Raw genomic sequence first — 21,264 nt, forward strand, 5'->3', positions numbered from 1 at the left:
GAAAAGATAGATAATCACCTTAGAAATAAGCCTCTTTGAGGGGGAAAATTCCTTTACATTACACAAATGAACTATTCTTGGATGATACAAATGATAAGACCTCCTTTCTATATATAGGAGTCTAAGGGGTCATAATATAATCGGAGCCGACATAACAATAATAATGTAAGGGCACAATAATAACAATAGTGGGCTTCTATGGGCCACAAAAATAACAATATGGGGACTACATTGGCAGAACAATATAATAAGGGGGTTGTATTAATAACACTAAGGGGTTACACTAGTAGTATAGGGACCTAACATGCCCCTCTTCTTAAAAAAGTGTTGTCCTCAACGCTTGAGTAGTTCTTGATGCTTCTGTATAAAATTATTGTCCTCCCATATGGAATATTCAACAGGTAAGTTCTTCCACTCGATGAGATACTTTGAAATTGATCGATTCTGTAGTTGTCGGGTTCTTGTTTCTGTGACTACTCCAGGTTCCAATATGATTTTTCCTTCCTCGTCAAGTTCTGACAATATTGTTTGAACTAGGATCTTCTACAAATTTTGAATGAGTCACCACACTTCTTTGTCCTTCTTCCATTCATCCCTTTCTTCATTTATCCAATCTCATTGGATAATAGAAATAGCACAAAATAATGCTTCCACATTCTCATCCTTTCTTGAGAGTGCATCTGCCACAACATTTTGCTTCCATTTTTTGTAGATGATTTCAAAGTCATAATGCAACATATTTCTGACCCACTTTTGTTGCTCTTCAAAGGATAATCTTTGCTCTTAAAAGTATTTAGGACTATCATGATCCATTTTTACCTTGAAGTGTCTTCCCATTAGGTAGGGTTTCCATTTTTTAAGTGCATGCAGTATTGCCAACATTTCCTTCTCATAAATAGCTTTGTGTAAATACTTTCCTTTCATTGGAAGACTTTCAAAAGGAATGGGTCTTTCATCTTGTATTAAAACAACACCAATTCCATTTCCAGAAGCATCAAATTCCATAATAAAGGTTTTTGTGAAGTCCGGCGTAGCTAAGACCGGTGCTTGGCACATTGCCTCTTTAAGATGTTCAAAGGCCTCTGTTCCTTTTGGAGTCCATGAAAATTCTTATTTCTTCATTAATGTTGTTAGAGGTGCTGCTATTCTCCCATAATTCTTAACAAGCTTGCGATAATACCCTGTCAACCTGAGAAATCTGTTAAACACACATGGACAACAACAAATAGAAAAGATAAAACATGACAGTACAATTTTTATTAACAATTGATATACATTTATAGTACATTGTTGTGACAGTTGGGTTTCACATCCCAAGGTCTCTTGGGATCCTTTTGTCCATTCGGCTTCCACACTAATCCATTGATGATTAGGTGTCCAACATTCCCCCCTTAATCTGAAGGGTTATGTATGAGTCCGAGAAGAGAGCTGTAATACAAAATGTGCAAAAATGCATGGCAGCACTAGGCTGAATGTGCTCTATGAAATGTTGGTACAAAGGGTGCTGGTTTAAGGATGACCACCGACACTGGAACGCTTAGTGCAGTTCCCAGAACTCTTCCAAAACTAGCAAGAAGCTGAAGTCTTTTGCTAGAGGAAGTGCTCCTATTGTTTTAAAGAGGGAAACCTTCAACCATGAAAGGGAGGTCTCACCCTATACAAAAGGTAGAACTTCAACCTGAAAAGGGAAGTCTCAACCTATGATGGTTTAAGGATGACCAACAACTCTGGAATGCTTAATGTAATTCCTAGAACTCTTCCAAAACTGGCAAGAAGCTGAAGTCTTCTGCTAGAGGAAGTGTTCTCAATTTTTCTCCTGGAATTCTTCCGAAACTGGCAAGAAGCTGAAGTCTTCTGCTAGAGGAAGTGTCCCAGATTTCCAACTGAAGGCATGTTCATGGGAATCTTTGTCTCTGGCTACAACTCTAAAACTGGTGTGGCAAGTTGTGGCTCAGGCTCGCTTGATGTGACTTTGAAGCTTGTAGATGACCATCGTTTCCCCCCCTGTCAAATAAAAGGTGATATGATGGACAGAACTCAACTACAAGACTGTTCAATACTTTGGAACAAGTTCTGACATGTGTTTGGAATATCTTCTTGGCTGTTGATGCCCATTGCCAAGAAGCGATCCATCCAAGATGAATCTTTGTTCTTGCAGGACGTTTGTTTCTGAAGCATCTGTGTGAAGAATGGTTGGTTTTATGACAGTGCTTACATGGATGGAGATCAAAATAGTGATCTTTCAGATGGCCAACTCGGTCACAGTGTTGGAATTTTATAATCTGTTGTTGTTGTTGTTGCTGTGGAAGAGGGGCAAAATTTGGAACAGCTAGAGGTGAACTGTCATGAGGAGCAGGTGAACTGTCATGAATGAATCCAGCACTCTGAAACTGAATGGGCTTGGCGTAGTCTGGAATATGAAAGGACAAGTCCTTGTCATATCCAAGACCAGTTCTATGCTTGTTGTGGACAAGCTGTTCCCAAGGTCTGATGATGGGCTTGGGAAGTGGAGACTGAGTTTCTGCATCTGCATGTACAACTGCTGCTTTATGTGGTACTAAATCTGAATGAACTGTAACATTATTGACTTACTGTTTATGGGAGTCTGTTTCATTATTTTGAACAGAAACAGGTTCAGAATGATGATTCCTCTGTTTTAATTCTTCTTGCTGTAGCTGAGTTTCAAGCTGCAAAAAATCAATTTTCTCTTGTGCATTTTGTAGACAGACCTGAATGTCTGTGAGAGAAACTTTGCTGACTTTTAATGTATCATGATTAGAGGAATGTATCAGAGTTTTTAAGAACTCTAATATTTCAGTAATTCGAGCCATATTTTCCATTGTCAAAATTACACCTTTTTAAAAAACTGATCACAACTATGACCCAATGAGTAAAAGTAACACCCACTCACAGTACAAAGACACAGAAAAATCCTTTGTAAATGTGCAGCAAATGAATCAAGGAATCAATGCATATATATGTAGACAGAGACTATAATGAGTTTTAATACCACAACTGGGGCAACAGCAACTGCAAACTTGCTTGGATCCTTCAAGTACTCCTTCACTTTCAAATCATAAATGATGACTTTCAAAACTTCAATAATTATAACACCATGTCATCGGTAGGACTTGAATACTCATATGCTTTGACTAGGGTAAAAATTAATATTCTCTGATCTTGCCACTTTCTAGCAATGAAGAGAAGCAATGAGAGTAAATTCCAGTAAGGACTTTCAGACCCATAATGCTGCTCCAACACTTGCTCAGGTCATAGGCATGGGAATGAGTCTCTAGCACACTGAAACAACAGTGATAGACCTCCTTACATGTCCAAATACTTAGCAAATTGTACAGTGCTGGTCATATACACCATAGCATTTTACCATGAGCTTTCAAGAGCCTGCCAACTATGCACAGTTTCAGGAAGAATTCCAGTAGATTAGAGAATACTCGACCCTGCTTCAGATGTATATGCAGCCAATTATTAAGGAGATTTGACTCTTTGACAGTGATAAAATCTTCCCACAAAGGACAACTCGAACACAAACTGATAGAACTTGATTTGAAGATGCTTTGAAACCAACTTTTCCTCTTTGGATAAGCTACATCCAACTCAACGTCTTGAAATAGGCTCCTCTTTGTCTAGACAGCTGTAAATATATTTATTGAGTTTTACTCCAAATTGAGATGCATAGTGAGAGTATAATGCCTCTAGAAACTTCTCAATCAACAATATGATATATTCAATGATTTCACCATTAAATTAAATCACCACTGAGCACATTACATCAGTCACTGGGAGTAATTTACTCACTAGAAACAACACAGAAGATACTAGCCATGCATCTCTACTGATTTCTGAACTTACAAATAAGAGTTTACAATATGCCCAACATCAAATCTGGAAATGACTATGGCAGTTTAATGTCTTCAGCAGCAGAACACCCACGAAGGCTAGACTTGAGGACCCTCAGGATGAATTGACCAAGTTGAAGCTCTCGATTCTTTCCCTGGTCAATAGTGATCCCTACGATTTAAAGATCTCATCAATTTACATGTGTGGGTCCAAGAATATGTTGTACAACAGTTCGACTCTCTCCATATGATATCTACCACCCTCACTCTCACAACAATCTCTAGTACACTCAATCCAAATAAATCTACCTACAAACCACCTTGATATATGACTCTCGACACTTGGAAGGTTATGTGTAGAGTATTGAAATTTGACAAAACCGAGAGAGTAAATTGGTTCTTACTGCAAGGGTGTTATGCAATGGGCAGCGTTCAATGGAGGTGTGGGAGTGAGGTATACCGAGGGACTGGAGCAGTGGGAGAGGAGTGGATTATGTAGTCTGATCAGCGAGGATATGGATACAATGTTCAAGGGTAGTGCGTTGTGGTGCTAGGGAGAATAACGATAAAGTGCTGAGGAGCAACGTTATATGACTCGTTTGGGGAGGCCAAACGACGGTGGTGGAATTAGACAGAGGAAGTTAAGCAGAGAATACTCAATGTTTTTTTATTTCACCAAGTCAACTCCAGCCATTCCATTCTCCATATAAAATTAATGGTAAAAGATTACAACGCTCTTAAAATATTATAAATAAAGAGCATTATAGGCTGAGCAAAAGAAATTAACTCCATTCCGATGTTGCTAGCTTTCTTTCGACACAAGTCTCTCCACTTCCATCCAACATTTGACCAAAACTCAAATTATCATACTGTACACTTGAGCAACAATACGATACCCAGTAAAAATATTAAACTAGTTGAAGGCCCAGGCGAGCAGTAATGTTTCCAACCTCCAACGATTTATTGGATGGGAGGTTCACGTCAAGTTCACCATTGAAACGTACGCACCAAACTCTTTTTTTTTCGGCCCAAAAAATACTTGTTAAACACAGAATCTAACAGATACACATCATGGCTTTTCAAAATAAATCAGTGTACATATGCATTCATCCGACACAATTCCATCAACCAACAAAAACTTCAACGTACATGATATAATGGATTTCGGCAATTAAATAAAGAGACTGACCAAACGCCATCAACATCTGAATACAGTCAATGCATAGCAGTACCACCAAAGGCTTTGAAGCCAGAACTAAGCAGTGAATCGAAAACTCTGCTGCAAACACTGTGTTCTTCACTCACAGTTCGAAGAAGGAATTCCGCGCATCTCTCTCTCGCGACGACTACTCCACAACGTTCAATAGAACAGGGCAGCGTACCAAAACAGTGTTCAACGCATGGCACAGTGCTTCCAGAATCTTACTGCAGTCCAGATTGTCAAATTGCAGGTCGTCCAGCTGATCTCAAGGGCATTCAACTCAGCGATTCAGAGGATTCTCCAGGCCAGCGCTAAAATTACCATGTCAGGACAACGTTTCTTTTATGAAACATTTATGAATAGTCAAGATAGCCAGAGAGTGCAGGTAATGCAAGGGTCAGGACTGTAAAAGACAGACAAGTGTAGCATATACAGTGCCAGAGGTCAGGTGACGGTTTAATGCTAGGTGCAGGTCTTATAAATGGAATATGGCAGAACAACAAACGTTCATGGACAGACCTTCAGGCAGACAGAGAGCAGAGATGTTAGTGAGCAGCGGATTTCAGGCAGAAAATTCTCAGGAGGTAGTGCATGCAGTGTCAGGAGCAGCTAATTATATGGAGGAGCAGCGCAGGTAGTGTCAGGAGTATGGAGGCGCTTCTATATGGAGAGAAGACACCAACAACGGTATTAATAGGTTGCAGCGAAAATTTAGCTGAAGAAATATTCATGAGAAAATATTCATGAATTTCATGGAAAAAATAAACTGCACAAAAATGCCATAAAACAAATGGCTCAAATTAATTATGCAGGGCAGGAATACGCCTGCTCTGATACCATGTTAAACACACATGGACAACAACAAATAGAAAAGATAAAACATGACAGTGCAATTTTTATTAACAATTGATATACATTTATAGTACATTGTTGTGACCATTGGGTTTCACATCCCAAGGTCTCTTGAACTCCTTTTGTCCATTCGACTTCCACACTAACCCATTGAGGATTAGGTGTCCAACAAAATCCTCGTAGATGCTTTATGGATGTGGGGATTTGCCATTCCTTAATAGCTTTAATTTTTCTAGGGTCTACGTTAACACCTTCATGAGATACAATATGACCCAGGTATTCCACCTCTTGTACTCCAAAGAAACATTTGGAGCTTTTTGCATATAATCGTTTCTCCTCTGATAGTTTGAGCACCCTGTCAACATGTTGAACATGATCCTTCGAAGACTTTCTGTAGATTAGTATATCATCAAAAAATAATAACACAAATTTACTAAGGAAGGGTTTGAAAATGGAATTCATCAAACCTTGAAATATAGAAGGTGCATTGGTAAGGCCAAAAGGCATGACCAAAAATTCATAATGACCCTCATAAGTTCTAAATGTTGTTTTCAGAATGTCTTCAATCTTCATTCCGATTTGATGATATCCTAGATGAAGATCCAACTTGGTGAAGTAAATAGAGCCATGCAATTCATCCAATAATTCAACAATGATAGGAATGGGATATTTATCTTTAATAGTGAGCTTGTTGAGCTCCCTTTAATCTAGACACATGCACCATGATCCATCCTTCTTGTGTACCAATACTACTAGAGCAGAGAAAGAACTTTGACTAGTTTGAATTATACCAGCCTCTAACATTTCTGCAACCATACGTTCAATTTAAATCTTTTGGGCATAAGAATACCTATACAGCATGATGTTTGGAGGAACACTTGCTAGAATCAAATGAATACCATGATCATAATTACAAATAGGTGGGAGGCCTTTGGGAGTCTCAAATACCTTGGAATGATTGGCCAAGACTTGTTGGAGATCTTGATAAGTATATGATTTCGATGTGGGAACCTCTAGCGAACATAATTGTGCAATTATGCCTCGTTGTTCCTTCTTTAGAAGCTTTGTCATACCGTTAGAGCTAATTCTCTTTCCCGGTTTCCCTGCAGTACCCCTTAATTCAACTTCCTTTCCTTCCGCATATAATTTCATCAAAATTCTTGAACATTAAAAGCTATTGTAACCAAGGATTGTAGGCATTGGACTCCTATTACAACATCAACACCACCCATTGGAATGGGAAGCATTGCGCTATTCAATACATATTCTCCAATGGATAGCTTGATATTATGGCACTTTCCAGAGAAATTTATGGTTCCTCCACTTGCAACCATCACTTGACACTCTGGTGCTGGATATAGGAAGCAATTAAACTCCTTGGCTATCTTACAATGAATAAAATTATGGGTACTTACCGAATCAATCAACACTTTTACATTTTTCTTCTTGATATGTCCTTCTACCTTGATAGTTTGAGGAGTGGTAATTCCATCAAATGCATTTCAAGATATGGTCGGATTCATTTATTATTTATCTAGGGTTTCTTCCTGGAGTATATCCTCTTCTTTTGACATTTCTTGTTCCTTTTCTTCGTCCTCTTCACAATCTATGTAGAGTAATTTCTTCTCAGTGCACTTATGACCTTTAGTGTATTTGCTATCACAACTCTAACAAAGCCCTTTTGCTCTTTTTTCTTCCAATTTTTGTGGTGTCAACCTTGTAGGTTGTAGAAGGCTAGGGGCAATAACACTTCCATGTTTATTGTTGTGAGTGGTAGGCTTCTTGGTTGCCATAATTTCTCTTTTCATTTTTCTTGCTAACTTGAATGCCTTCTCCAATGAATCAAGTTCCCAAAGGTGAACCTCATGTTGGATATTATCCTTTAAAGTCCATATGAACACATAAATCCTATGCTCCTCTGGAATATATTTTACCCTTATGTTCAATCTTTGGAGGTCCTCAATGTGCTCCATGATTGAACCCTTTTGTTTGAGATTTATCAATTGACTAAAAAAGGTGTTGCTTTTTGTATCCTCATAATGTGTTATCATTTCCTCTGTAAAAATTTCCCAAGTGACAATATTTTTATGAGAGCAAAGCCATCGATACCATACAAACTAATTTGGTTCCAAATATAAAGTTGCAATAGCATACCTTTTGTGTGTTTTGCACATTATGGAGATCGAAAAATTTCTCCATCTGTAGTATCCATGTTCCGAGATCCTTGCCATCAAACTTCTTCATATCGATTTTTGGAACATGGTGGGTCTTTAATCGAACATTAGAGTCTATGAAATCATGATTAACATTTCTTTTGTTCTCATCATGAGTTTCCTTTACTACTCTTTCACCATTAGTAACCATTTCTTGTAGCAACTTATTCAAATTTATCTTCAATTCTTCCATCTTAGCATCCATGCCATTCATCTTAGCGTCCATGCCATTCATATCAGCTTCCATGCCAACCATCTTAGCTTCCACGCCATCCATATTAACTTGCGCACCATTCATATTAGCTTCAACGCCATCCATATTAACTTGCACACCATTCATATTAGCTTCCATGCCATTCACCTTGGCTTCAGTTACCTTTTGTGAGAGTGAAATTTGTTGTACTTGGTCTTGTAATTTTGATATATCATGTTGCATTTCTTCCTCTTCTTCATGAGTCATGCTAGAGTTTTCAGGTTTCTTACTAGGTGTTTCCATTTTCTTTCTTCAGAGCATCAATTAATGCTAATAATTCTTCACTATTCCTTTTTAATTCCTTCAAACTAATTTTTCAAACCAACCTTTTGCAAAATTTAAAAAGAGCTACACACCTTCTTTTCACTTTGTAAGAGCTCGATATTGAATCTATTGTATCTCTGTAACTGAGGATCTTGAATATATGAAATGACGTCCTGCAGTATCCCTTTGATTACTCTTTCTTAGCCCACAAGTTGGATAAATATTGGATTCTCCAAGGAAGAGTTATGCCAAATCTCCCACGGTGACCTAATTATAGACTAGTTTAGTAGAGAAAACTTGTACGAAGTTCCACATGCCACTCTTTCAACCATAATACCTGGAACTGATATACAGAAAACTGCAGGCCATCCTCTTTCTGAAACTCCTTATGAAATTTCAATCTGATGCCCAGAACAAAAGTTATGATGATTTTCCCCAGGTCACCTGTTTGGAATGTAATTCAGGAGTCTGCAAAAACCCTAAATTCCTCGGATCATACCTCTGAAAATATAGTGAGACAAGCTCTGCAATTCAGACCTTAATTTCAAAATGATTTCGGTTCAAATGGATTTTTTTTTTAGGTTCTGAAATGTCACATAAAAGAAGTTATAGTGAAAATTCCACGATGACCTATTTGGAGCAGTGAAACCCTAGAATCCAGAGCTCTGATACCAAATGTTATGAAACCATCTCATGAAAAGATAGAAAAGATGGATAAAAGCCTTAAAAATAAGCATCTTCGATAGGGCAACCTCCTTTACATTACACAAATGAACAATTCTTGGATGGTACAAATGACAAGGCCTCCTTTCTATATATAGGAGTCTAAGGGGTCATAACATAATCAGAGCCAACATAACAATAATAACAATATGGGGACTAGATGGGCACAACAATATAATAAGGGGGTTGTACTAATAACACTATGGGGTTACACTAGTAGTATAGGGACCTAACAGATCAACGCCATGACCAGTGGTCAGCTGAGGCAATCAACGACATTATTGGTGCTGCCCTTCTTATACTTAGTGTTCAAATGGAACTACTACAGATAGGTGCACCATTTCTAATGGTGATCATTCTACAACTTCCCTTCTGTTTGTATGAACTGTAAAGGTTGGTGGTCTTTGTGGCTGTTCATTTCCTTCCCCATAATGTAATGCTTCCATTAATGGCAAGCCTACACAATGGAATATATTTCTTTGTTGTAATTGGGGTACTTTTGGACTATGTTCGAAATTGTCTCACTGTGGTAAGTATCTAGATGCCCATGCTGAGTAAGAACAACACCAATAGCATAGTCAAAGGCATCTATCTCAATCTCAAATGGTTGTTGCGGGTTTGGTAATATGAGCATTGGTGTGGAATAAAGGCGATTCTTTAATTCAGAGGATTATTTTTATTGGTTTCTGACCCAAAAAACTTTTCTTTCACTCTACCCTAGATGACTTGAATTAAAGGCCAAGTGATATGGGAGAACCCCAACATGAACCTACGGTAGAAATTGGCAAGACCCAAAAAGCTACAGAGCTCTGTAAGAGTGGTTGGGGTTGGCCAATCCCAAATGATGTGTATCTTGGATGGGTCCACATGTACACCCTTCTCATCAATGATGTATCCCATTTATTGAACGTGGGTTAGGCCAAAGGTGTATTTCTCCAAGTTAGCACACACCTTGTGTTGTCGCAGGGTTTGAAGGACCTGTCAAATATGGTGGAGGTGCTCTTCCCAACTTTGGATGAAGATCAAGATGTCATATAAATACACCACCACGAATGCATTGGTGAAGGGTCGCAAGATGCCATCCATCATTCTCATGAGGTTTGTAGGGGCGTTCATCAATTCGAATGGCATGACCAACCATTTGAAAAGGAATTCCTTAGATTTGAAGGTAGTCTTCCACACATTGGAGGTTTTGACATGCACCTGGTGATAACTGGATTTCAAGTCAATCTTGTTTAAATATTTGTCCCCTTTGAGTAGATAAATATTCTCATCAATCTTCTAGATTGGGTACCTATTCTGGACAGTGATATTGTTCAACATTCAATAGTCAATACGGAGCCTCCAAGTCCCATATGTCTTCTATACCAATACAATCAGGCTCCCACAAGGTGATGAGCTTGGCCTGATGTGCCCTTTTTGCAATAGTCCCTGACAAGGTTAATTTTAGGGGCGAATAATCGTCCAAAGGCGAAATTTAAGGCTTTTTATATTTTAATGGGGCGAATTTTTAATTAAAATAATATTTTTTTTTTTATATAATTAGCCCATATTTTATTTAAAAATTAATTTATTTTTTTATTTTAGCCCAGGGCGGATAAACTAACCGAATTGTATTTGATCAAAATAGCCCCATTTTGATATTTGCGGAATCGTATTTGATCAAAATCGCCCCCATTTTGATTTACAGTTTGGATTTTCTGGTTTGGGAGTGGTTTGTGAGGGTCGATTTGGTCATGGGATGTTAGATTTATTTTGAAATGGAGGGCGGCTCCCTGTTTTGAGGGATTCAGCCCGCTGTTTTGGTGTATATGGCTCCCTGGGTTTTTGTATAAAAATGGTTTTGAAATAAGTTTTTTCATCCTAGTTCACAAATCTAGCAGCAGCAGTTTCGGTGGGATATTCTTGCATTTTCAGATTTCAATCCGCTTATTCTTCTCTGGTTTCGGTTTGCATTTTCAGATTTCAATCCGCTTATTCTTCTCTGTTTTCGGTATCCATTGTTTCTTGGATTTGAATGGCTCATGCCACTGCAGCAGCAACAACAACAGTCCGTACAGAACCGTACTTACCCTAAATATTACAGCATTTGGATGTTTGCAGTCTGCCAGTATCCCAAGATGAATATTGTGATGGAGAAGGCAACTTCCTGCTTCTGATTCCCATGTATTGTTCGTGTTGGTTTAAATAATATTTCTACACCATTTTTGCAGTAACTTTCTGGTCATTGCTGTTTTATCTGTTGCTTATATCACGCCTATTTCGTTAAATGTCCGTTTCTTTTTCCTTTGGTTTTCCCTTTCATTCTGTTAGCTTTCTTATAGCTGTAGATTGTGCTCATTTTTGTGCAATCCAGATGTGTTCTTGGGTGTTTTTGGTCAAAATACGCAGTCATTTTTATTTTCAGGGTTATTTTATCAGATGATAGGTTAATTTCAAATTTCAATTCGCTGAATATGTTGTGCTTCTTTGGCACAGTACGTCATATTGTTTATTGCGGTGATAAGGGCCAGAGCAGTTGGTGCCGGCAATGATTGTTGTATTGTTCATATTTTTCATTCAGGTTGATCTCGGTACAATTGTCTCAAATGTCTTTGATTGTTGTATTGTTCATATCTTTCATTCAGGTTGATCTCGGTACAGACTAGTTTGAGCTTGAGGTACTTGAAGCGGCAGCAGCTCTCTTCTCAAGCGGTATGTGTTCTAGTTCTCAAGTGTAATATGAGTAAATTTAGAATGTACTGCCGTTTGACAATACTTGTAAGCACTTTGAAGCAAATGGGCCTGAATGCTGGAAGGAAGCAAATTATCTTGCCTAGTAAATAACTCGCTTCCTTGATCATAAACATGATTGGGACCAGGATATTTTCCACGATCAAAGGTTGTTGGAACCTTCAACATAGGAAATCGCAAACATATGCATCGAGTGGCCTTGTCACATAATTTTGGTGTATCATATTGTGAGCTCAAGTTAATATGCAATGATATTTCTGTCCCTAATAATCTCTGATGGAAGAAATTCTACAGCGTACTATACTATTGTGGTTCTTGTGTTGATAAATCTCCTTTGCCCATTGAAATAACTACTTCAGCTAATTCTTGGTAACGATGGTCACACAATGCCCTATGAATAGTAGAATTTCCTTAAGAATCTGCAGTCCAATGAAAGAAAGTCCATCCATGTGCATATCAAAAGTTAATCCCAGTACCATCATCGATTGCACACTCAATTTGTTCCCACTGCTCTTCGCTTGTTGCTTTCAAACACAAAATAATATCTTTGACTATAACATCTTCATACATAGTATGAGCAAAATTTGAACTTGGTTTTATTCGAGAGTGAAGCATGTGAGCAGATTGAGCATGCAACAAAATTTCCCCGTAGCCTTGCTTGGCATCCATAGACTCTAGAAGCGTTTCCATTCCCAATATTAGATTTCTCCTTATTATCCACAAAATTACCCTTACAGAATCAATTAAGACAATGTCATCTTTGTTGTTCGGGTCAGATTCACTAGAAGTATTTGAATATGGAAATTTTCCCATCTTTACAGAAGTATCTATATCCCACAATAATGCACAAGTCTCATCAAACCCTGAGGCATCAATGTTATCCAAGGAAAAATCCATAGCTTCTTTTATCTGATTTCTTTCCAGGGTGAAGGCTTTCAATGTGTCTTCAAATCCGCCCTTTTGTTTGTCAATTGAGGAGCGCTCTAGATCAACCCACCCACTCTTTCCAGCAGTATAAGTTGCACTACAACCTTTCTCCTTTTCTAGACTTCTCATGCCTTCCTGTTGGGATAAAAGTGGTGGTATCCATTGTCCACTTTCAGTTACCATGGTGAAAAGCCTTGTCTACGGTGTTTGAAGTAGTTTTTCTTGAGAAAATGAATAGGTCGGAAAAATGTAGTATGTATGCTCCTTTAATCTAAGGTCAACTAAGAAATTCATCAATTGAAGGTCACGTCCCCTTCCCATTATTTCTTGCTTATAAGCACAACTACAATCAACCACACACATTGCCATGGTGTCGATCATGTTCATTTGATGCTCATCGTCTTGGAAAGGAAGTGTAACCAATTCACCCTAGCTAAACTCTTGCATTTCATCCTCGGCTGCCTTACCATCTGCTTTGGTCATGAAAACAATGAAACTGATGTTCCATTGCCTTATTCGTTCTTCTTCCATTCTCGGCTACCTCATTCTATTAATGGCATTAGGACTAGGCCAATCTAATGTCAGTGAAAGACAATTCTCATCCACCTGGCACACTAGAAGTTCAAGCAACACTAGAGGAAACACAATTTTTGTTTAGTCTGAGGAATAGATTGAGAACCAAACAGATGACTGAGGAGCCAACTCCTCAACAAACTATTAATATTTTAAAATATATTATGGAGAAGGATACAAAGGAAGCACAGAATGTTCATATGGAGGAAGACAAGGATCTTGAAATCATAAAATTGCAAGACAGTCTCGCCAAAGACCAACTTCATATTTCCTATTTGCAAAAGGAAAATAGGGAACTAAGGCACAAAGCAGAAAAGGTAGCATTGAGAAAAGAGAGTGAATTGTCCAAGAGGCCTTATGGCCTACAACTGAATAAAAAATAAAGTAGGTAATTAATGTGGAGGAGATAAAAGAACCTAGTATGTGACTAAAGAGACCTATCACAAGATCAACAACTAAAGATAAATAACAGATGGAAGGAACCTTTCAGGCAATAGAAAAACCATTGTTTGATGAATGGAAGGAGTATCAGAGGTTGTGTGAAGAGATTGAATTCTGCCAAAGGAAAGCTTACCAAATAGTAGAGAACAATGAAAAATACAAGAAAGTCATCAATGAGACTATCAAAGAAATTGATACTCAAATTGCAGAAGCCCTAGATGGAGTTGATGGAGCCAAACAGTTCATGAAATGGACTCTTCCCCTGTGCAGGAATTTAAAGAATTATTACATGATAAATTCGATTTTGATGAGGATGTTGAGGCTAATGAAGTTGTCAAAGGCTATGAGATAGCTGAGGAAATACAAACAAACATCTGGAAGTGTGCCTACAAATCCAAAACCACAGCTACAGTCATAGCTAGCCAAAAAATCTAAGACAACCTCCTACAAAGATACTCGTCTTCATCTAGTAAACCTTCATCCAGTAAAAAAAGAAGGAGGTAATGTGTCTGAATCACAATGCTTTGTTAGTTACTAAAGGTTTCACCTTGTATAGTTGAGTTCATTTTGCAATTTTGAGGAGAATTATGGAGAACTTATGTAGTTTTAAATGCTAATTGGGGGTCATAAGGCATAGGTGATCGCTTGTTGGCCTTGGTTTTCTTTTGGAGCAGGAAGGACAACCCAACTTCATATATTCAAATTTTGATGCGCAATTACTACATAAGAGTTGAACTGGACAAATTTGAAGCTTGTACTTGTGGAAATAAACATCAAATGGGTCCCTCTCCACCTCAACAACCTTGTCATCATCCTCATCAACTTACTGTCAATGAGTGAAACACGTGTACATGCCAAGATGGAACTTACTGCGTAATCCTTCACTCGCTACACAACTCATACTGTATGCTTTTTCTATTTTTGTATCAAGCTCGAACCTTGTTGTTTTGATGATTAAGGATAGGAATAAAAATGAATGCATAAGACATTAGTTAGTAGATAGGATAGAATTGATTTTATTTAAGGATAATGTTGCAATTTTATTAGTTTTATTTCAGCTTTAGCTCTAAAAACATGATGTTTCTAGGTTTAGTTGGATTTGATCCACTCAATGGATAATGGATACAATGCATCTAGTCATATACATTTACTTTACTGAAAATGTATAAAAAACTAAGCAGAATATGGAAGAATGGTTGGGAATCAAAAGAGGCCCTGTGTGGGTGTGATTATGTTATTTGAATAAAAATATCAGTGTACGTTTTTGTCAATGTGGTTCATAGATTCATGTGGTATGTCTTTCAAGTTAATGTTCTTATTTTCGTGTAATTGTTAATATGAATATCTTATTACAATCTCGCTTTTAAAGTAGATTTCTGAAGAAGTTCTCTAGAATTCATCTCTCGATGCTCTGGTTGACTGTTGGTTTTTTTATTATGATGGAATTCATCCTTATTTAGGTGCTCTGTCATTGTTTTTCTTCTCAATATTTGGTAATGAAAGTATGTAGAAAAATTCATGATGCACTCTGTTGCATTTGATTAAATATTGTTATATGTTTTTCCAATTTCTTCACTATACTACAATTGATATCAACTTTGAAATGTGCCTATCTTGCCTCTGTTTCTACAGGTGGCTTATGTGAGCATTGGTGTTTCGGTTTAAAATTTTGAACTATGGCCTTGGTTTCATGCCTCATTGGCCCTTTTCCTAAATCCTCCAACAACTCACATTGAATCTTAGGTTCCTTTTCAGATCTGGTCTCTGTAGTCCATGAGCTTAAGTGTTATTTACCTTTAAACTTTTTTTAATGAGGGAGCCCCCTCCAGTTAGAAAAGAACCAGTTTCTAGCCAAAATTTGTTTGTGGTCACCCCTATAAACCCTTTCTCAGCCTAGAGGTTCAATTATAGGGTGCTAACATATGTCACAAATTTCTATTTACATTTTCTTATTATATGACATATATTTTCGGTCACAGATTTGGAGATAAGGCTAGAAAGTTAACAAATGATGGGCTTGGAGTTGTAGGCCATATGGTTGGTATGATTTGGAACATTTATAAGATTATAAAGGCTCTAAATCTAAAAAAAATAGTGAAGGCCACAACCTTCGTAAAGTCTACAGCAAAATAAGAAGAAAATGCTACTAAAAGAGACAAAAAATCAAAAAAGGTTGGAGAAATTTTGACCTTATGTAGTATGGATTTTCCTTGTTGTACAATAGAAATAAAATTGTCATATATGTTGATTGAAGTGAAACTCATATTGGTGTAAAGAACCAGGCATCATAACCTCTCATAATTCTCAATCTTGCTCACTCTAATCCCGTTACACTAACCTTGAATTTTAACATTGTATTGGAATTTATCATCTCTTATTCTCACTGAGACGATGGCAAGGAAAAATTTGGTTAGCTAGGGGCACTCTCTTCTCTGTTGATTTATTTCTCGTCCCCGTCCCTCAGTGACGATAATATGCACAAAGAATTAAACAAGTATAATATCTTATGTATGGTCCTAAAGATCTTGAGAAATCTCAGCACTAGAGAAATCAATAATTAAAACTCATTTATTCATTGCAGAGGACAAGAAATCAACTGTAAAAAAAAACCAGGCACTGTAAAAAAAACCAGCCTTATTTTTGTTGATCTGTGGAACCTTAAGAATTCTTGGACGTTTGACTTTTTCAGGTTTTCATGACCCTCCATAGGCATATCTAATTTGATGGCATACCTGAGTTGAAGGATTATCTATATCTTGGAATATCATGTGATAAAAGAAATTCTTGTATGTAGTGATTTGACCTTCGAAGTAATATATGCAACATATCTCAAATAAAAATTCATTTGTTGTCATTGGTGGCTTGCCAAGTCAATGAAAGCAAGGTGTTGTTATTACTCCCACTAAGGTTCAAGTCCTCCAATGACATGCTCATACCCATGATAATATGTGTGCCAATGCTTATGAGAAATGGGCAGATCTAGGTGTAAGTTTCATCTAATATTGGTAGAATAAACAACCCACACTCGTGGCATTTTAACCAAAGGGTTCTCTCATAGAATGGCAGTGTTTTTTATTTATTCACTATCCCCATGATAATGTGTGTGCCAATGCTTATGATAACTTTCATTTATTGTCTCATCGACATCCTCTTTGTGTAGCTCCCTCTACTGTTATGATGCTTTTTCCACCATATCTTCTATCAACAAATCCATGTTGATTTGAACTCTTTATGCAGTCCATGAGACTCTCTGATAGTCTCTCTTCAACATCTTCCTCATCATCAAGGACTATTCCCTGCTCTGGTTCAAAATAGTGAACTAATTCAACTTTAGGCTCAACAGGTGCTTCATCTTCCTCCCTAGCTTTCTAGCTTTAGGGGTCTTCCTCTTAAAATCTTTTTTCTGACAAGTAATTTGGCCTTCTTCCTTAGGTCCCATCTCTACCTTTGGTATTCTCTTTCAAGCCTCATTTTGACTATGTTGAATCTCTCCTTCAACTCATAAATCTCCTTTTCAATTTCTTCTTTACTCATGCCATTTTCCTTGGCATGCTTCTCCCTTTTGTTATGGCATCCATGAGAACTGGTTAGTAGTGGGTAGTTCTTAACCAAAAGGTTCCCAAAAGGGCGACTTCGGGACTGATTACAGAGAAAGGAGAATCAGTACCTGGATGGCCCCTCTTACGTGGAGCCGATTCACTGACCAAGCTTCCTACTCCACAGTCTACATCAAAACAAACATCTGTAGTTGAATGGGCACTACAGTTGCCAAATAGGCTTACACAGGCAACTGGAGAGCTTCATTTGAAAGGACAGATTATGCAGAAGGTTTGCAACTATGAACATGAAGCTCGGTCTTCAAATGAGGTAGCACCAATTGAAGCATGCTCTAAAGAAGAAGGGTTTCCTTGCAGTCAGCAGAATGATTCTGATCGAGAAGAAAATTGTTTGGCAAGGAGATTAGAGTTCCTTTGTCTAAGTAAAACCTGCAGGCATTTTACATATCAGGAGTTGCAATCTGCTACTTCTGGTTTTTCAACAGGTTGCATTTGTAGTTTTCCTCATGGAGTTTTTCATTTCTGTGCTTCTGTTTTGAATGGGAAATTTCCCTTGAAATGTATATTAACCTTGTGAACTCAATTCAATTATGTAACATCCTTATTCTTGCAAGGAATTTTATAGGAAGAGGAGGCTGCAGTAAGGTGTACAGAGGATTTCTTCCTGATGGACAATCGGTGGCAGTGAAAATCTTGAATTCATCATCCAAAACAGAGCAAGAGCTTCATTCTGAAGTTGAGATTCTTACTCTATTGAAGCACAACCATGTCATTACACTTATCGGTTACTGTGCAGAAGGCCTTAACCGCCTTCTGGTGTATAATTTTGTATCCAGAGGAAACCTTGAAGAGAATCTCCATGGTGTATACTCAAAGTATTGCATTTTAAGAATCATGAAATCGTGTAGAAATATTAAGCAGTAGTACGTTTTAAGCATCATAGTGTTATGTATTGTATGGCAGGGTCTTTCATTTTCTCTTTTCTGAGATTTGATTATAGTCCTAGCTATTGACTATGTATATATTTTTCAGGAGGAGAGGAAAAGCCAATACTTCCTTGGAAAGTGCGATTAAAAGTGGCTGTAGGAGTTGCTGAAGCATTAGATTACTTGCATAATGGCTTTTCTCAATCTGTCATTCATGGAGAGGTAAAGTCTTCCAATATCTTGCTTTCTGAAGAGTTTGAACCACAGGTATAAATCTTTTTACTGCAAGAAGAATCAAGACTAAATTGCACAATTCAGTATTTGAAGAGATCTTAGTGATCTAGACTTGTAAACTGAAACTTGGAATTCTGCACTAATGAAAAATTTCAACAGAATTAATGTGCGTGTTATTATAATAGTTGTCAGATTTTGGGCTAGCAGGGTGGGCACCAACATCTTCATATATCACTTGCAGCGATGTTTTAGGAACATTTGGGTATGTAAGCATCTTCCCAGTTTCGATTGGCCATTTTCAGATTAAAGCTATCCAATTTGTAAATTCACTAATTGTGATTGTAGTTTGACAGGTATCTTGCTCCAGAATACTTTGTTTATGGAAAGGTTAATGAGAAGACGGATGTGTATGCATTTGGTGTGGTCCTTCTTGAGCTAATAACTGGAAGGAAGCCAATTGATACAGCAAGTCCCAAGGGTCAAGAAAGCCTGATTATGTGGGTAAGTCCTGGTTTTTACAGTTGACTCTCTTCTTCATGTTTATTTATATTGATTATCCTTATTAGGGGCTCATGTTTAACCTTCTGTAAATGTTGAAACCAGGCAAGACCACTCTTACAGGATGGGAATATCGAAAGTCTTGCTGACAAATGTTTGCAAAATGTTTATGATACAAATGAAATGCATAGAATGATGCTTGCTACTACGCTTTGTCTAAGGGAAACATCTCATTACCGTCCTTGCATGAGCCGAGTAATTTATCTTCCTCTATTCATTTCTATATGCTTCAGGGGCTTGTTTTTACTACCTTGTGTGTTTTTTGAGGGTATTCTTTACCTGCAAAAATTACTTTAGGGTGCAATTTCTCTTACATTTTCTTTTAGCTATAAAACACTCTATGTTAACCACATCTGTTCATCTCTGCTTACTCTTTAATACCAAGATATGATTAATGGCAGATTTTAAAACTACTACAAGGAGAAGATGAGAGGACTGACTGGGCGTGGTGCCAGAATACAATGATCAAGGATATGGATACTTCAGATGAGGATGACATTGTAGAAAATCAGGGGGGGCATGATATACAAACCCATCTCACCCTTGCCATGCTTGGGGTGGATGATGATACGGTATCACTTAGTAGCACAGATCATAGTGTGGGCATTTTGCCAACAAACAATTCTTTGGAAGATTATGGACTGCGCCGATGTAGCAATTCATCAAGCTTTTAATTCAAGATTAAAAGAAGTGAGTTTTGTTGCCAGCAATACATTTGTTTATGGTTGCTTTATAAGTTTCCCATGGCCACAGTGGTTTCATATTCTTATATGGCCAGGAATGTGACGTATTATGCTAGACCTCAAAGAATAGCTAAGGATTGTATGAAAACTAGGGGATTGAACAATAACATTGACTTCGTTAAAGCATTCCTTGAAGTTAGAAGCAAGCTCATGGGCGGAAAGGAAGATCAAGATGTCAGTGCTCCATTATCTTGGCTGCAGATCTGAGCAATGTTTGACTAGTTGGCATCTTTTGTTCGCATGCTGATTTTTTCAGTGTCGTGTCCACATTTCTACTTTTTACTGTCAATCTCATGTAAATAGTGAAAATGGATCTACGGTGTTCATTACACTGCTCTGGGTAGACAAGTACCAAGAAGAGTAACTTTTTGGTAATGCTTCTTTGTAACTATGGACTTTATCTCAACTCAACTGGATTTCATTTCTAACAAGAGATTTCCTTAATAAATTCCTCTTGACAAATTTTTCTGTTATAAAACTTTGCAAAAGCATACCCTTGGTATAGCTCACTACACAAGAAAATTCATTTTTGAAGCATAATTCTTATACTTGCAACTTTCATTTCTCTGTATAGACTTTCTAGAAAATAAATTGCGTGTAAATAGTCTATATTCCACTCTTGGATTCATTTTGTTGGAGAGTTATGTGAAGGACTAACAGTTGTGTGAAGGACTAACGAACCTAGTAGTCACAGGATGAAACAAACCCTGAGGCAGTAAAAATTTGTACATGGGTCCACATTTGCTCCCGTTATGGTCCTTACAGAGAGTGCATTGAAGGTAGGTATGTTGCAGTTGGTAGAATATGACGAATGTGCTCCCTTCATGTTATCTAAGACGACAACTTACAATTATTTGACAATTTCCTCATCCAAATGATTTTGAATGAGTAATTTCATCTAAATTTAACTGATTTTCAAACTGGGATTTAGTCTTCTTAATTTAACTGATTTTCAAACTGAGATTTAGTCAGTGTTATTGAGGAGTGAAATAGAAACTGATTTTCTCTTGCAGAGAATAACAAGGATTGGTGTGAGCTTATACTCTGCCTTATAGACCTTCAAATACAAATAAGCTCTTGTATCCCTATTTCAATCACATAATTTAAATGAATATAATGTCATTTTATTAGAAAAATGCAATGATTATGAAATAGATCATCAGAATGGCCACTGTAGCCCAGGCTGGTGAGAACTTGAGTATTTTATAT

The 21,264-nt window shown here is 37.5% G+C and overlaps 1 protein-coding gene across 1 annotated transcript; it reads left to right on the plus strand.

The window, feature by feature from the left end:
* The first annotated feature begins 5,546 nt into the window (after positions 1–5,546).
* LOC149265856 (protein kinase STUNTED-like) lies at positions 5,547–20,110 on the plus strand. The gene is made up of 7 exons (XM_089406177.1): positions 5,547–5,692; positions 18,209–18,456; positions 18,627–18,742; positions 18,940–19,016; positions 19,108–19,255; positions 19,358–19,507; positions 19,714–20,110. The coding sequence occupies exons 1-7, from the start codon at positions 5,547–5,549 to the stop codon at positions 19,984–19,986; spliced, it is 1,158 nt and encodes a 385-aa protein (XP_089262303.1). The 3' UTR covers positions 19,987–20,110.
* Positions 20,111–21,264: the final 1,154 nt, after the last annotated feature.

Source organism: Pinus tabuliformis, chromosome 6 (genome assembly GCF_031772625.1).
Source record: "Pinus tabuliformis cultivar Carrire ecotype Pingquan chromosome 6, CPIR1, whole genome shotgun sequence".
NCBI lineage: Eukaryota > Viridiplantae > Streptophyta > Pinopsida > Pinales > Pinaceae > Pinus > Pinus tabuliformis.

Excerpts from the sequence above, each read along its gene's own strand:
- LOC149265856 (XM_089406177.1), top strand. The coding sequence starts at position 5,547 with ATGGCAGAACAACAAACGTTCATGGACAGACCTTCAGGCAGACAGAGA. Across the intron at positions 18,457-18,626 it reads CCTTGAAGAGAATCTCCATG|GAGGAGAGGAAAAGCCAATA; the intron begins GTGTATACTCAA and ends TATATTTTTCAG. Across the intron at positions 19,508-19,713 it reads ACCGTCCTTGCATGAGCCGA|ATTTTAAAACTACTACAAGG; the intron begins GTAATTTATCTT and ends GATTAATGGCAG.